The sequence below is a fragment of the Euleptes europaea genome, chromosome 4 (genome assembly GCF_029931775.1).
Source record: "Euleptes europaea isolate rEulEur1 chromosome 4, rEulEur1.hap1, whole genome shotgun sequence".
NCBI lineage: Eukaryota > Metazoa > Chordata > Lepidosauria > Squamata > Sphaerodactylidae > Euleptes > Euleptes europaea.
Window position 1 is genome coordinate 59,659,253 of NC_079315.1, and position 18,318 is coordinate 59,677,570.

The following is an 18,318-nucleotide window of genomic DNA, read 5'->3' on the forward strand; positions in this document are numbered from 1 at the left end:
TGGGTTTAAATGGGTTTAAATGGCAGAATTATTCGGGAATCCCGAATTTAAAGCCGAATTCCCACCTCTACCGGTATAGGGGAATTCAGCATTTGGGTTTTCCCAAATAAAAAAGGCCATTTAAACCAGAACCTGAATTTTCCCGAATTTATTTTCCCCAACAGCCCTAGTTCATGTGAGGCCAGTATGTCTGAGGATTTGTACAGTAGGGAGTTTAGGGGTTCTACAGGGCCCAAAGTTAACACTTCTAACAACATGGATTTTTTAGGGAGGCCAGGGAAGAGATACAAAAATGCATAACCTAGGAAGCAATACAAAAAGAAAATTTGCAAAACCAACAGGTAATTAATTTATCCATGTGCCATTTATTGGAAATGGAGATATCTGTTTTGAAAAAAGGTTTTTCATTTATTCCTACTCCACATCATTATTTCTTAGATCCAAGGTAGAAATGCAGCATTTATTTAGAAAAAATTAGGTTTGCAGATGTTTTTAAAGGTGAAGAAGAATATAGGCAGCAACACACCTTAACATTTAAACCTAAATCTAATTTCAACACCCTAGGATGTTAGCCTTCCAGGAAGTAGTTTTGGAAGACATAAACAATATGAGCCAAACAGATAAAGCAGTCTGGTACACTCTGACTACAACAGAGACAAGCATTAGAATCTTTAATGGATCAAGAAGAAGTGGTATTCAAACCTGCTGATAAGGGAGGGGCAGTGGTGATTTGGGACAGAGAGGATTATATCCAAGAAGCCCATAGACAGTTACATAATATTGCCTATTATAAAGAAATCCAGAGCAATCCTACTATTGAAATTAAAAGGGGGATCATAAGAACTTTGAACAAGAGCTTACTTGCTGAGAACTTCTCCAAACCCACTTTGGAATTTTTACAACAAACAGAAAGTAGAATTCCTCAATTTTATCTGCTACCTAAAATTCATAAAAATGTGGTTCCAGTTCCTAGTAGACCCATTGTATCCTGGTGTGGTTCTATTTTTGAACCATTGGCTATGTATCTAGATGAATATTTAAAACCGTTCATTTCAAAAAACCCTACATATTTGAAAGATACCATGGGTTTTGTCGTATATATTAATAGGATCCAATTGGACATGGAAGATCTTATTTTTGTTACCTGATATGTGATTTCACTATACACAAATATACCACAGGATGAAGCTCCTGTAGTTTTGCAAGAGATAGGGGATCTTAGAGATGATTTTTCGCATCTTCCCACATACTGTTTATGTCAAATTGCTGAATTATGTCTGGAAAAAAGTTATTTTTAGTTTATGGATAAATTCTTTTGGCAGATATATGCTATTAAATGTTCGTGTAATCTCATTTATATTGGATCTCATTTATACAACCCATGCTGTTAAGGTTAGGATCTCAGAACATAGAAGCTGCATCTTCTTGAAGAGAAAGAATACTCCTCTTGTTGATCATTACATGTCCTTGAAGCATAATGATAGCAAGCTGCATTTCTGGGTTATTGAAAAGATCCAAGCATCTAACACAGACATCCCCCAAAGACTCAAGAGCAGAGAAACTTTTTGGATTTTTACTTTAAATACACTTGCACCTTATGAGTTGAATGATCAAATAGACTGGATATGCACCTGAGGTTATGGATTAGGTTGTCTTTTGAGTTATAGCTCTGTAATTTAAATGTCGTTCAAACCCCATCCCTCACAGTTTATCGTGGCAACCATTAATTAGATGATTCAGCATTTTTAAGTCCAGACCCCCCTTGATTAGATTGCATCAGCCAGATGACATCACTTCTTAATTTTGTATATAGAGGAAGTGTTAAATGTACCATAGATCTTATTTCTTGATTACTACTCCAGACAGTATAACTACTTCATGACTATGTGATGTTGATAATTGTATTTATGGTAGGTAAGACAGTTGAACCATAGTTTTTATTTTGGATTACTTGGTAACAATCCCTCTATTGTACTTTAGGCTGCAATAGTACATCCCCTCATTTAAGAGGGAAACACACACGAGGATTAGTTTCCCTTGTGGATGGAAAACTAAAACAGAGGAAGATGTTTTGTAGTTATATATTTTATGTGTTACCTTGCAGTAATTGATACATACAGTATAATTGTTTTATTTTATATTTCTACATCTTTTTATTTTTTCAGAAAACAATGTACATATAAAGATTTTTTAATGTATTTATGTATATTTTTTTATTCTGGAATGTTGATTGCTTAGAGCACTGAAGAAGGCTGTATGGCCAAAACGCGTATGGTCAGAGTCTAACTGTGATTTTATGTCTTATTGTGTTCTATGAGTATGTCAATTTGGTAGGTACTAGCTGGAGATCTCCTGCTATTGCAACTGATCTCCAGCTGATAGAGATCAGTTCACCTGGAGAAAATGGCCACTTTGGCAATTGGACTCTATGGCATTGAAGTCCCTCCCCTCCCTAAACCCCACCCTCCTCAGGCTCTGCCGCAAAATCTCCCACTAGTGGCAAAAATAGACCTGGCAACCCTAGTTATATGTGGTATTAGATTCCATCCTGAAATATATACATGTTTTGTACTGACATAATCATTAGATAGTTTAACCTTTGGCCTTAGATTGTTTAACCTTTGGATTGTTGAGCTCTTAGTCTGGAGGGCAGTTGGCTTTGTTCATATACTCAGTCATACAGATTCAGCATTAGAAATTATCCTGTTTGCAAGTTTTTTCCAAACTGGCTTACCCCTCCCAACCCAGAATGAATGTTTGCATGGCATTCTTCTCTCTCGCTCTCTCAAAATCAACCTATTTCCATTTATGTAACAAAGCTTTGTAAATTGATCATCTTTCTTTTAAATTCTTTGCACATACATAGATGTGCTTTCACCCTCCCTTCAACTGGAAGTAACACCAGCTTCAAGCTCTCATGAATGGTTAGTCCCCTGGTGGTTTGCTATCTCTGAACATTGTCAGTCAACCATTCTGACTCGTTAACTTAACAAACACATGGCCAGCCAACAGTTGCAGTAATACTATTACAGAGCCCAGTAGGATTCTTGACAGGAACCCCTGGGGGAATTCACCAAGCAGGGGACTAAAAGGAAATCCTAAGGCACAACCAAAACAAATATAGTGAAGGAATGTACAAAAAAGGATAAGAGGAAAAGAGATTACAAAAAAAAAAAAAAAACCCAGAATGAATGAGATTATGATAAAAAAATACAACATAGGCTGGTAGGTAAAAATGATAGTGTTCATCTTCTATATAATAAGTACTAACAGAATAATTTGAAATGTGATTGAAATCCGTAAATGTTTGGCATTTTAAGTAGTTTTGAATTACTAACTACAGAATTATGGATTAAATGCCATGCGTATATAATAGAATAACAAATGAAATTACCTTAAGCGCTTCAAGCAGAAGGAATGAATATAGTAAATATAGTAAAATGTGTATAGTAAAAGTGTATCCAGCTGGGGAAAAGAACTACTAATTACTTTTTTGTGAAGTATATCTTATTATTTGGTACAGCTCAGGAATAAGATATCACTTGTTGGTTCTTGTAGGTTATCCGGGCTGTGTAACCGTGGTCTTGGAATTTTCTTTCCTGACGTTTCGCCAGCAACTGTGGCAGGCATCTTCAGGGTAGTAACACTGAAGTGTTACTACTCTGAAGATGCCTGCCACAGTTGCTGGCGAAACGTCAGGAAAGAAAATTCCAAGACCACGGTTACACAGCCCGGATAACCTACAAGAACCAATGAACTCTGACTGTGAAAGCCTTTGACAAGATATCACTTGTTTTTAACCATTTAAGTATCTGTTGGTTTCTGTAACAAATCTTTTAGCAGTTAAGAGCACACAAATGTGGTCTTGAGAAACAATTAGATTTTGTGTGTTCCATACTAAATATTATTTCTACATTTGCCAAGAAAAGTATATTCAGCATTTTACAGCATTTTATTAATGTTTACAATATATTGCCAAGAGTTTTGCAAAATGCAAATTATATGAATACAATTATGTGAAGGCTCATAATTCTTTTTTGTACTATCTATTAACTTCTGAAAAGCAATCAAAGAACCATTGGGTGAATTAGCAGTAAAGTTATTTTTTGTAAGTGTAAAGCTATTTAACTTGCTGATTCTTTTAATCTTCCTCCAAAAATATAATATTTTGGAAAAACTGTGCAGTACATTTTTAAAAGCATACTGTGCTATAGCAAGCATGCATGAGGCACTATGCATGTAGAAGCATTGAATCTTTGAAGAAAACTAATTCTGGCAAGGTGCTTCAAAAAGTACCTGGATTTTAAAATAAGACATATTGATATTTCGTATTAGCCCTCTTAATGATGCTCAAGGTAACCAGTTTAAGTGTAATTTCATCATGTCATTCATATCTGATTTGATTAAATGTGGGCACTACTAGTTAGTATGTCAGGATACTGTAATGGTTTAACTACTATGCACATCCCTTTTTTATACATGTGTACAGGCAATGGAATGTTATAGATACAAGTAATTTTGTGACCCTGTCCAAATCCCCTCTGTGATTAATGCTCCATAACCATATCCACCATATTATCTAACCTTATTCAGTTGAACATCCTCCAATGTTATTAATCACTTGCTATCAACATCCTTGTATGGGTTCTATAGAATGAACAGGCCAGCCTCTAGGTAAGAGATAAATGGCCACAAACAGTACCTTAAAATGTTATATAGAATTAATGAACATTTCAGTTTTCTAGGACATTTGGTCTCCAGAGCAGCCATGGCCACCCTGATTCCTAAGATTGTGGTAGATCTATGCAGGGCTGCCCTTGGGACTGATCAGGAGGCTCCAGCTGGTGCAAAGTGCCGCGGCGAGGCTCCTTTCTGGGGCCTCGCTGCAAGAGCACATAACTCCAGTGCTGAAACAACTGCACTGGCTCCAGCTGGAGCATCAGATCAGGTTCAAGATGCTGGTTTTAACCTTTAAAGCCTTACACCGTCTGGGACCATCGTACCTATGGGACTGCCTCTCCTGGAATATCCCCCAGAGAGCCTTGTGCTCAGGGAACAACAACTTACTGGTTGTGTGCGGCTGTCCTTGACAAGGGCCAGGGCTGGTGGAACAGTCTACCAAATAACATCAGGGCCCTGCGGGACCTAAATGAGTTCCGCAGGGCCTGCAAAACAGAACTGTTCCGCCAGGCCTACACCTGAGGGCAGCTGCAAGCCTTTCCATTGTTACAAATTGCTGATCTTCCCATCCTCCCCCAACTGGTTTTGGGGTTCACTGGCTGGTCAGGACTGCCCAGCAGCTGAAATTACACCATCTTGTTTCATACTATGTGGTATGAATTTTAAGGTATGTTTTAATATAGATGTTTTAATATAGATTTTAATAGATGTTTTTTATATTGTGTTGTGAGCCAACCTGAGCCCAGCTTGCTGGGAACGAGGGCGGGATATAAATGTAAATAATTAATAAATAAAATAAATATATCTTTTTTAAGCCTGTTATTCTGGGAATTGTGGATGCCACTCACTCATTGGCCATGTGGAGGCACCAGTTCATACAAATGACATCTTGATATTAGCCTAATGAGATGATGATGTCAGCTGGTTTTCCAAGAATTGTTGACTTCACTTGGTGGGTCACATTTTATCTTTGCGATGAGGATGTGTTCCTTTTTTTTAATCTCTCTTGTAAAACTCTTCCTCCCACATATACAGTGGAATTACAGTCGATCTCCAGACTACAGATATCCATTTTACTGGAGAAAATGGCTGCTTTGGAGGGTGAACTCTATGGCATTATTCCCTGCTGAGGTCCTTCCCCTCCCCAAATCTCCAGGAATTTTCCAACCCGTAGTTGGCAACTCCAAAGGTAGTGTTTAGTATTACATTATTATTGTCATTTCACCATTAATACTCTGTTATCTTTGGAAGATTCTGTTAATTCACTGATCATTAAAAAAGGTAAAGGTCCCCTGTGTAAGCACCAGGTCACTCCTGACCCATGGGGTGACATCATATCTCGAAATTTATTAGGCAGACTTTGTTTACAGGTGATTTGCCAGTTCCTTCTCCAGTCATCTTCCCTTTACCCCCAGCAAGCTGGGTACTCATTTTACTGACCTTGGACAGATGGAACGCTGAGTCAACCTTGAACCGGCTACCTGAAACCAACTTCCGTTGGGATCAAACTGAGGTCATGATCATTACACACTGATCATTACTATACCGTATATAAATACTTGTTTCCTTTAACATACCTGCTTGTATCATTCACTCCTCCAACTGTACCATTCTCAGCCACCAAATCTCTGCTTAATCTCTTTCCCTAAGAAACACCTGGAGTTCAATGGGCAGCCCTTATCCCTTGCATTACTCTGGAACATTAGGACTTTTGCTGGGACTAAACCCACCCTCAAATCATATAAATCTTTGGGGAGAGGGATCAGTAGTCCTCTTGGTAAACAGATTTAATGGGAGTACCAAGTAAACACTCTAGCTTCTCCTCTGTATTCTTTCAGCTCCCTAAACCCATATTTTATAAGTAACTTGGCTGAGCAGACCAAAATATCAATGTGGGGTCAGAAATGTTCGTTATAAACCTTCCAAAAGCCACGAATGTTCATAGTCCATGCATTTGGGATATATGTTGTTGGTTACACCTGCCTACAATAAGGGGCAAGGCAACAACTCCAGAAACCTTTGAATGTATCCAAATCAGAAAAGACTTCACTTTTCCCTTTGCCTTTCCAGTCTACTTTATGGTGGTACTGCTATGCAGTGATGGCTGCTGTTCAGTTAGTTCCAGACAGTGACTGGAGAGAAGGATAATCTTCTTTCCTCCTTCCTGTCTCCCTCTGGCCAGAAGATGCAGTATGGAATCTGGTCAACCTGGCTTCTGCTAACTTTAAACTGAAGATATTTAATAAAAGACTTAGCTCTATATTTATCAGAAAGTTGGCTGTGTAATTGACACAACAACATAATCTCATTCTTAGTTTAAGGTACAGGGCAGAACAACTGTTCATTTACCAAGGTGGTACTGGTGAACACAAATTGTGTCTGTATGAAACAATGGCTGTTAACACATGGGTGCTTTCTCTCTCTTTTCTCCCGGGAATGCAGCGAATTGGCAAGGTCCCCACGCACGTGCTTTCCACAAGCGCGCGTTGACCTCTCTGCCTTTCGCTACATTCCCGGGAGAACTAATTCCTCTGTTATTGCGACTTAAATAAAAGTCGTGCAACAGAGGAAGGCGCTCGCCCGTGTGTGCCGGGCGCCCGGATCGACTCCCCACCGGGAGACTTCTGGGCCCCGGCAGCAGCGGCGGCAGCTCCTTTCCCTGCCGGGAGGAAGACACTACCCGGCCCCGGTCGGGAGAGCAGCAGCGGTGGCACCTGTTCCTCCCCTAACCCCCCACTCCCGCCTCTCTCCCCCCCTCTCCCCATGCCGCCCCCCCACCGGCGTTTGAAGCTCACCTCCGAGCAGCCTGCCCAGTGAAGTGCGAAGACCTGGCGCGCCGGAAGGGGCTGCTGCCACTTCCCCTCTAACAGGGGGGGTCCAGGCAGCAGGCTGCTTGGAGGTGAGCTTCAAATGCTGGCTGGGGGGGGGGAGAGAGGGCGTGGGGTGGGGGAGGAAAAGGTGCCGCCGCTGCTTTCCTGGCCAGGACCGGGCAATGACTTCTACCTGGCGGGGAAAGCAGCCAAATTTGTTTGTCCCTGTTTTATGTCCCCGTGCGTTCAATTTTTTGAATGCGGGAACATAAAACGTGAGATACACCAGGGACAAATAAATTCGATTATGGCCATGCGTTAATGGCCAATGACAGCTGTATGCAACGTTCACTTCTACAAGTGACAGATATAGACTTCAAAGGAGTAGATATAATTTCTATCACAGGCTACAATGCTCAAAACACTTCCCTGATAGTAAGCCCTATTGAATAAAATGGAACTTACTTCTGAACAAACTTGCTCATGAATGCTCTCCCTTAGCATATCAAATTTATTTCTACTTACTATCTCACCTCCTCCATTTGGAAATACCCCTTCCAACATCACTTGTGTATTTAGTGTTCTTTCTCTCTCATCTCCTTTATCAAACATTTGGCTTAACTCTATTTTATTTCTTTATTTTTTGAATTTCTAACCTGCCCTCCCCAGCCAAGACCAGGCTCAAAGTGGGTAACATTAAAATCACAAATATATATGTAGCAATAAAACATCTAAAATAATAAAATACAGTCTCATAAATTATTAAAACAGATGGCAGCATAATGAGCGCCAGAATCAAGCAGGCGGACTGCCCCCATATAAAACACCAGTTGTAAAAAGAAGAAAGGGGGCGAGTAGAGAGGCCAGCATTAATACCACCTGCAGCTGCCCTCACTTGTAGGCTTAGTGGAATAGTTCTGTTTTACAGGCCCTGCAGAACTCTTTCAGGTCCCGCAGGGACACTCATAGGGTGCACACTCATAGGGTTGGGAACCACCAACAAGTTATTATCAGCAGTACACAATGTCCTTCAGGGGGTGTACCAGGAGAGGTGGTCCCAAAGATGCGAGGGTCCCAGACTGTGTAAGGCTTTAAAGGTCAAAACCAGCACCTTAAACCTGATCCAATACCCCAGCTGGAGCCAGTGCCGTTGTCAGAGCACTGGCTGTATATGTTCTCGGAGTGAGGCCCCCATAAGGAGCCTCGCTGTTGCATTCTGTACCAGCTCGATCCTTCAGAACAGCCACAAGGGCAGCCCTACACAGAGCGTGTTACAGTAATCCAGCCTAGAGGTGACCGTTGCATGGATAACTGTGGCTAGATCTGGGCAGGAGAGGTAAGGCACCAGCTGCCAGGCCCAGCTGGAGATCGAAGAATGCTGCCTTGACCACGGCTGTGACCTGGGCCTCCATAGATTAGGAGGCATCAAGGATCACACCCAGACTCTTCACAACAGGTGTAGTGTCTAGTCCTTTTCATTCATGACATAGCTGAAGTTCATGCCATTGCATTATTGTCTCGTGCTTTCATTCCTTATCTCTCTATTTTCTTTATCCTTGACTTTTCTTTACATCCTCTTGTTGTCTCCTACACTATCAGCCCTATGGGGGGGGGTAAGGCCTTTGGAGGTGGTGTGACCCTTGCACCAGCCAGTGGCAGACCTACATTTTTGGGACCCTGAAGCTTGAACTGTTATGGGGTCTCTTCACAACCAGCAACAATAGGGCAACATCCAACAAGGTCAAAAGGGCCTTGCTGCCCTTGCAAGGACCTCAAGACCCAAATGGTGGAAAACAGGATGGTACGATGGAGTCTTTGAAAATGGGCCATACAGTGAGCCCCTTCCCACCAGCAACGAGGTCTGGGTAACCACTGTTATCTTCTTCAGTGGGGTTGTTCTATGGCAGATGTATTGGTTCATTCTCTAATAGGGAGGCAGAAGGTCATCAGAGGGGGCTCGTTAGGATAAAGAGGTGAAAATCTGATTTTTTTGTGTCAAAATGCACAAGTGAGATGAGTGCAGCCTGAATTGAGAATTCAGATTACTTTTTATGGATCCAATTGGCTCTAGGCTAAGGGATGAGCTATAGAACTATTAAGCTGTGCACCAAGAAAGAATTTGAGGATCCAGCTGCCAAAATGTAAGCTATGAATATATTCTGATGAGCTCAGCAAGCCCGTACAGCTGGGAGTTTGGGCGCTGCAAGCCCCCGAGAAATTTTTGAAATTTGACCAATTACAGGGACATTTTGAGGCCATATGAAATGGGGGTATTAGAGAATATTCTAAGGTCAATATTAAGTACTTCAACCCATTGGCTTATGATTCTGTCACTAAAATAGCCTTATTTTAATAACATACACTTAAAAACTCCATCAATTTTGTTGAAAAATTCACTCAATTAAAAAAAAAAGTTGCTTCAGGGTCCCTCTGGGATTAGGGGCCCTGAAGCCTATGCTGCATTAGTTTCATAGTAGATCCATCACTGGTGCCATCATAAGTTCCATTTGTGCTGTCCACATGGACACTTCCAGTGGTGCTGGACCACTTACGCTGGCGCTGGGGAGCAGCATAGCAGTGCGAGGCATGGGCGCAGGCGCAGCCTTTGCGGTACTGCTCCTCCAGCACAGGGGCTCACATTAGAGCCAAAGGGGCATTCCCAAGGGTAGGGCTGACCTTCGTCAGTTCCCTAAGCCCTTTCGCCCCTGTAATGTCATTTTTTGCTGGCGTTAAGTTACGCCAGCAAAAATGGTGGCATAGCCCCATGAAACTGCATACAGCAGTTCTACGGGGCTTTGGGATATTTTCTTGTGCGGCTTGCTCACCTCGGTGCAACAAAATGCTCAGGAGGCTGCCCGGCTGCGCTATGGCTACGACATCCCTGGCCATGGTGAAATTACCCCTCATCCCCAAGACTGTGCTCTATTTAGTTTATGAGCTCCTTGGAACAGGGACCTAGCTTGCTTTATTTATACTCCTTTGTAAAATGCCATGTTCATCAACAGTTTAGCAACAACAACATTGTCACACTTGCTAATATATTTCTATTATCCCAACGAAGCTTCAGCACAAAGAAAGGTCAATAAAGTAATATTTCACCAGTATAAAGTTTTCAAATAAAAGGAAGAAGGGATGATGATAATATAGAACATCTTATAGTATTCCCTTTTATTTCCAGTAAAACTCAGCTTCCAGGATTTTTTTTTTTTAATGGCCCTTCTTATGTCATTCTATTCTGGTATCTGGAAATGATGACCTCATAATTGTATCATTGAATTTAAAAGTATAACTGACATCTCACTAGCAGAATAACACAACAGAATCTCTGCAATGCTAACAACAGTTAATTAGATTTGTTGTTATGAAGTTCTAAATTCTGTGGTATATACAGGAGACAATAACTTTTCTAAAGATAGTACTTTCATTGGTAGAAATGGGACATTTTGTAGAAGTCGTTACAAATTAAGTTGATTTATTTTATGGCTATCAGAGTATTCCTGATAATTTTGGTCACAGAGGAGTTGAAAAATGTGAGAGACATATTTTATGCAATGCTTGTTTTCGGAAGAGTTTTGAGGGCAGTTCCACACAAATAAAAGTTTCATGACACAGCTTCACGCAGAAGAAGAAGAGTTGGTTTTTATACCCCACTTTTTCTCTACCTTTAAGGAGTCTCAAAGCAGCTCACAATTACCTTCCCTTCCTCTCCCCATAACAGGCACCTTGTGAGGTAGGTGGGGTTGAGAGAGTTCTGAGAGAGCTGTGACTAGCCCAAGGTCACCCAGCAGGCTTCATGTGGAGGAGCGGGGAATCAAACCCACTTCCCCAGATAAGAGTTTGCCACTCTCAACCACTACACCATGCCATCAAACATCTACTTTATTGCTGATGAAATTACCTTCAAATACAAAAAAGTGCTTTTATTTGCAAAAGTTCCTATGCTAGGTGTACAAGTAGAACTTTAGAACAGCTTTTGTTTGTGCTTTAATGTTTAATGTGAGTTTTCAGTTTCACATTTAAGGGTGGATAGGTCATGTTTTCTTCAATTACATAGCAAGTTTTAATTTCTCAGGGGAAAAAAATAACTTTTGGAGCTGAATTGCTTGCACTTTAAAAATGTAAGTGTTCCCAAGGACAACCATTACTATGTTTGATAAACCATCTAGCAATATACTTCAGAAACAAAGTAAAATATGTATCGTTCAAAATTTGATATCTAAGCTTCATGTACTAAGGCTTGCAAATTTCTAATACCTTAAGCATGTTAAAAAATTGTCTTCAATTATGGGTTATCTGTGGCTCAGTGTTCACAGTAGAAAGGTTAAGATCAATGATATAAACAAACAAGGAGCAGACACATGAGTGAATGAGAACTAACTCAGTAAACTACTGCCTGGAGTTATTGCCTGGCTTAACTAGCAGGAAGAATCTGCAATGGTGCTCAAGTTCTTAGTGGAACAGAGAGCTATTACTGCCACAAAAGTTCTCATAGATTATGATGGGATCTATAAAAGTAGTTTAGGAAATCATCTAGCAATGGAGTCACAAATATCACTAACATTAATTTGTGATAAGATCCTGACAAATTTTCTATAGAGTGGGATGGATATCCATTACAAAGAGATCATGACACATAACAGTACATTTCTTTGTGTGAACAGTTAATAGAGATAGATTTGTGCAACCAATGTGCTATTGTCCAACTCAATTCTCTGGCATAGGGACAGATGTACTCTTAAATTTAATGAACATTACGTATACCTTTCCAAATTACAACATTAGTTCTCTCTAACAAAGTAGACCAAGAAAATCTTCAGGTTTTTTTTTAATTCTCTGTTTTCATATATGAAAAATGATTCTATTCATTAGATTGCATCTCATCTCATAAGTATATGAAAAAATATCTTTCTGGGAGCTTTATGGAATTTAGAATTGTGCTGTCTTGGAAAACTGTGAGGAAGTGGCATACAATGTATTATTGTATCCCATTCTAATTGTGTGTTAGGAAGAAGCTTGGTATTTCTCTGAGCATTGCTTCCTAAATTGTAAGAGTGACCTCTAGTGCTTTGCTGCTTTGTTAGAGTCTATGAGTCCAGTGTTGCTATAGATTTAATATGTCTCATTGCAAGCACCTGATTTAATCCAGTGTATAGTGCCAAATATTATTAATGTGTGATGCAATTATAATGGCCTTTTGAATTCAAGAAGTGCACAAAACAGAATAAGGGGGAAATGTAAAAAAAAAAAAGGATGTATAGATTGCAGGAGGATGGTTTACAGAGGAAACTTCTTTTTTCATGGTCAAGAGTACTTGAATGTCAAATGAGATATTATAACTGAACGACAACCAAAGATCATTTTGGTCTAATTCAATTCTGAGCCTTTAATACAAAAAGGCAATAGATAGGAAACTACAGAACTTCCACTTCCCTTGTCCATTTCTTAGATGTTCTCAAGGAGCTTTCTCCTCCAGTAGGGTTGTAATCTTATCAATGAATTCCTGCCTGCATCAGCAATCACTTTCTCAAACTATAGTCACTGTTTCTGACATAATTTTATATGTGGCTTCATATGCTGCATAAGAAGAGCCTACAGAAAATTTTAAAACATAAATTGGAAGAACACTGGACAAATTAATGCAAACTTTGGTCTATGGGCCATTAGGACCCCTAAGATCCATTACCAAACACATAAAAATATACACATTAGACTTTGATGTCTCTGCACAGCCTTGGAAACTATTTATCCCAAAGTAATAACAGTTACTGAATTTCCAGGGAACAGACTCTTAAGAATTGCATTGGACTTTTCTTCAGCATTTTAACCCACTGGGGAAACACAAACAGACCAAACCCCTCCCCCCTCCCCCCCCAAAAAAAACTTTGCTGCAGCTGATAGAATTCTGCTGCTGGGACACACACGAACAATCGATAAACATCCCATAAAATGTTCTCAGTCTTTGCTTCTCACTACATTTGCTGTGCTTTGAGCTCCGTAGTACAGTAGAGTTACTCTTCATTGATGAGATACAGGCAGATACCTGTCTGTAAAATTACAAATTACTCAAAGCCAAGCTGATGCAGCCAAGAATAGCAGTATGCCAGTAATCCACACAAAAGATTTCACTCCTTGCAAAATACTGCACTCCATCCTGTATAGAAAGCATTTTTGAAAGGAAACAATGCAGAGCGTACAGCTAATTGATGAAATGTGAATTTCCAATTATAGGGGAGCCTGAACCTAGTCAATAGACCTCTGATTGCAATCTTATGAAAATGCTAAACATAGAAAGATGACATTTCCCCCCACTATTAAAATGCTTTTAGCCCCATTTACTTGCTGTTACAATTCCAGCTGTATAGATGTATTTCAAGAACTACGTTTCTAGCCCTGATCCCACAGTAATAAGCCATAAGTTTTCAGAACAATCTGGTCCAAGTTGAATATCCACATGCAATACTTACATTTGTTTCCTGCTACTAAAGCATTCCAGTAATGAGAAACAGCCAAAAACAGCAGCCTGACAAAGATTTCAGTGAAAGAATCCATGTTGTCATTGACTGAGGCACCCAAAAGAGCCAGAGTATTAGGAAACAGGCAGAGCTGCTCTGCACTTCAGCCTGTTCCTGCCTCCTCTGCTCTCTTCACTCTCTGTCTCTCTGTCTTTCAGTGCTTCCCAGTGGCCAAAGAGCTCAGTCAAATGCTCTCTGCATCTTCTCATATATACACACACTCACATCGCAAGATCTCCTCTTTCTCCCCCCTAACAACAGCAATCCCTGAAGAGCAGCTGCAAGAATATCTCCTCTAATTTCACAGAATCACTCAGAGCTAAACTGCTAGACTACACTGTACAGTTTGGTTACTGAAGCTTCACGCACATAATGTGTCCTGGACACCCCTTGTGGTGACAGGTAGGAAATGTGAGTCTACAATGAAAGCCAGACAATAAAGAGAACAGCCTGCACATGTGTGCCAGTCAAGCTTCCCTGCTGGATTATTACTGTTCCCAATTCTTTATGGTCATGCAGTAGGAAGGGGAGAAAGAAAAAGAGCTAGAGGAAGGGTGCTGGTGGAAACAATTTATATTTGCTTTCCATCATCATGTTCCATTTATTCTGTATTTATAGGGAGCTTTCAGCTGCTACAGCATTTATAAATACTGGACAGATTATAATTCTAGAACATGCTTGCCAGAGATTGCTACTATGCAACAAAACTGTCATTTGCATCTGCAGTTAAACTTGCACACAGCCACAGAATTGGCATTCATCTGCCACTGATGCCACAGGAGAGTGCATTTCTTTAATAAGAAATAAAGTGCCCAGATTCCAGTTTAATCCCAACAATATGATAATTCATGAGCTGAGTCTCGCTGTTTTATTTTCCACACTCATAATATAATCATAATATAACTAGAATGACTTGGAACTTGTTGAAATGTCTCTCTCTGTCTCTACCTCTCTCTTTATATACATATTGCATAGAAATCAGCATCCTATCAGAAAATGTTTGCAAATCATATTTCAACATCAGTAATTGGCAATATACTTTGGACACATATACAGGAGTGCTATCTTATTAGGAGCCATTTAAAATAAGGTAGGGTTGCCAACAGGCCTGGAGAAAAAAACCTGCCCTGTCCTTTAAAAGAAGTGTAATGTCTGGAAACAGGCAGCTGAAGCTTTTATAGCATGGAGGTAACTGTCCCATTAAGCCTCTGTTTAAGGGTTGTGACATTTTTCTCCTGACAGTTGGCAACCTATCTGAGAATCCACCATTAAGGTCTCTTGCAGTACAATAAAGACAGATATGGTTAACCACTGCTTATCCTCAGCCTACCTATTCTAGAGCAACCCCCTTGAAAGCAATTAAATAGTTTTAGATTAAATTATTGGCTGCCTGTGCCTTTCCCAATATATATTATGGTATAACCATTAACCCAACCACCATTTAAAGAAATTGCCAATGACATTACCCTTCTATGGCTGCTTTCAATACTCTCAATATATAACACTGGATAATACTTGTGGTCAGTTTACACAGTCACCAAGAGTAGTAAGTAATCCTCTATACACAGTACCAATCATGCAAGTGTGTTTCACTCATAGAGAATATGACATAACATGTCATGAGAAGGTTATGCATGCATGTATGAGTATGCACACACATTATTTGCATCTGATTCATGTGACCCTTCTCAGTTTAGAAAAGAGGTAGTAGTACCAGTTCAATGTATGAATGGATGTGTGTCTCACACATTAAATGTAATGTTCATTGTAGAGGAAGTTTCATTCAGACACTGCCAACTTTCTTTATTGTATTTTTGCACCACTTTCATGCCATTTATACATTGTATGCCAACTAATGCAAAAACGTAAAAACTGCAAAATTTTAACAGGAACAAAATTGGTGTGAGGAAACAGAAAATGCCAAGAAAATAAAGACTCATGAGTTAAATTCACACAAAGTAACTGCAAAAGCAAAGTGAAGATTTTTTGAGTTGTAACAGTAGGTTGCAAGATTTAGCAGCATCCCTGATAGATAGATGTGCAATTGGATGCAGCAAGTATGATTCCTGAATGCAAAACCAAAGAATCCTACTTTCCTGTTGCCTGCCCAGTGCTTATGTATGTATGTGGGGGGGGGGCGCTGCTGAGCAACCTCCCTCTGACTTACCCCTTAATCACCTGCAGTCCTTTTCCTTCAGGTAAAACATACAGTTGAAGACACAGAAACCGTAGCTGGATGAAAGCGGCCACAACTTTATTGATTGCAGCAGCAAGGCATTGGCATGGCATAGGGGCGTGATCCTTCCCATCGACCTGCCCGCATGGAGGCCAATGCACCTTACTCCCAGACCAACTGATGGAACCGACAGAGATGTCAGTGCCTGGGACCCACGGGGATGGCAGCCAGCTGTGTGGTCCTCTGCCACTTGGCGGGAGGCCATTCTGACAACCCCCTTGTAAGGCATGCCCCCTGACAGCCCCAAGCTGGCTTGTCCCCGGCAGCCCTCATGCTAGGCACGTCCCCATCAGGCCTCCCCCAAAACCTCTTTAATGAGATCCTTAAAGGGGGCATGCAGACCAGCTTTCCCCCCAAACCGGATCCAGCCCTGATGCAGGCAATGCAATGAAATGTGGAGCCACAGCTCCTCCTGCTAACAGCCCATTATATAACTCGAAGTGGAAATATATTAATTGCCTACATTACCACCATATCACAATGTATATTCATTTAAAAATGGAGACAAATACATAATTATCTGAAATAATTCCCTTGGTCAGAAAACAAATTATGAGTTTGGATCAAATAGTCCCAGTATAAAACATTTTTACTTGGGTAAAATGGGCTGACACACAACTTTGTGCTTTAACTAAATGTAAGCAGTAGCAATGCAAGAAAACATATGTCAAACTTTTCACAAGAGAGTTGTGTGCCTTGGTATTCACCATAGTGCCCTGGACATGTTAGCAAATTACAAAACTTCCATGTAAAATAAGAGGATTCTCTATGGAATACTTTTCTTTAAAATTGCTCCCTGGGAACTGAAGGCTTTTATTACTGTATGTGTTATTACCCTCTCAACACACACACACACACACACACACACACACACACACACAAAATTAGAGAAGTGGTTAGTGCCACTATAAACAAATAGCTATCCTGTAAAATGGCATGGATCAAACAGAATGAAAACACAAGAGGTCACAGACTTCCTGCTAGCTGAGCTAGAGATAAAGATGAGCATCCACTCTTCTTTCCAACCACAGAAACTGCACCTCCTGTACAATACCAGACATACTCATTGTATCTACAGAGACCAAGCGACAGATACTAGCACACTGGCATTTTAAGTTCACCATTGTGATCATCCTTCAAATACTGTAATGATTCATGAAGTGAAAGTTGGCTGTTAATAGGAAAATACTACTTGATTCACCTACTGCAACCTTCTATTGGCATCACAAATCTTCCAACGTACAAAATTCTATTGTTAAAACAAACTCTTTCATATTGTTTTAGAAACCATACAGCTCTTCCTTTTGAAAGCATCTTTATTTCTTACATCAAATGTGTATTTGTGAAGGACTCAACTTTCACCTCTGCAGCCCTGCCAAACTTTAAATCTGTTTCTTCTTTTTTCCTTATTAAAAATCCTCCCTACTGCCCTTTTTGTAGTTCACTGGCATTCATCATCTTGCCACTTAATGTTATCACTGTGGCCTTTTTTCCATGACCCCCTCTACAAAAAGAATTCCTTGTGCTCCAAAGTATCTTCTTTCTCCTGTTTTTCTCTCAAAAAGAATTACTGAACAAGATCTGTCCTAAACCATACTACTTGTGTTTCAGAATGGAACAACTTATGAAGTCTACTTAAAATTAAACTGGAAGCATGGTAAGAAGTTGCTGGAAAAGCCATGATACACAATGAAAGGGTCATGTGCTGACATTGAACCACAGTAGTGTAGACTATGGACCAGTTTATTCTTAGTGGCTGTAAACACCTTCCTTCACTGCTCTGCTAATATGTTCATGAAGGATGAGTGTGGGCAATGTGGGGCTCCTCAGTGCACATTGCACTCCATCCTAGCCGGAGAGCATTAATATGGGAAAGAATCACTTCATGTTTACTTCATGCACATATTACCAGAGCTGTACACAAAGAATCCACAATTATGTGTTACTTGTAATTATGGTTGCCAACCTCCATGTACTAGCTGGAGATCTCCCACTATTACAACTGATCTCCAGCCCATAGAGATCAGTTCACCTGGAGAAAATGGCCACTTTGGGCAAATGAACTCTATGACATTGATGT

The 18,318-nt window shown here is 40.3% G+C and overlaps 1 protein-coding gene across 1 annotated transcript in view; it reads right to left on the reverse strand.

The window, feature by feature from the left end:
* Nucleotides 1-14,362, reverse strand: part of CNTNAP4 (contactin associated protein family member 4) — a 283,814-nt gene extending 269,452 nt beyond the window's left edge. The window contains exon 1 of the mRNA XM_056848494.1: nucleotides 13,955-14,362. Coding sequence (XP_056704472.1) covers nucleotides 13,955-14,039 — 85 coding nt within the window. The 5' untranslated portion in view covers nucleotides 14,040-14,362. The remainder of the gene's footprint in view (nucleotides 1-13,954) is intronic.
* Between the last annotated feature and the right edge of the window lie 3,956 nt (nucleotides 14,363-18,318).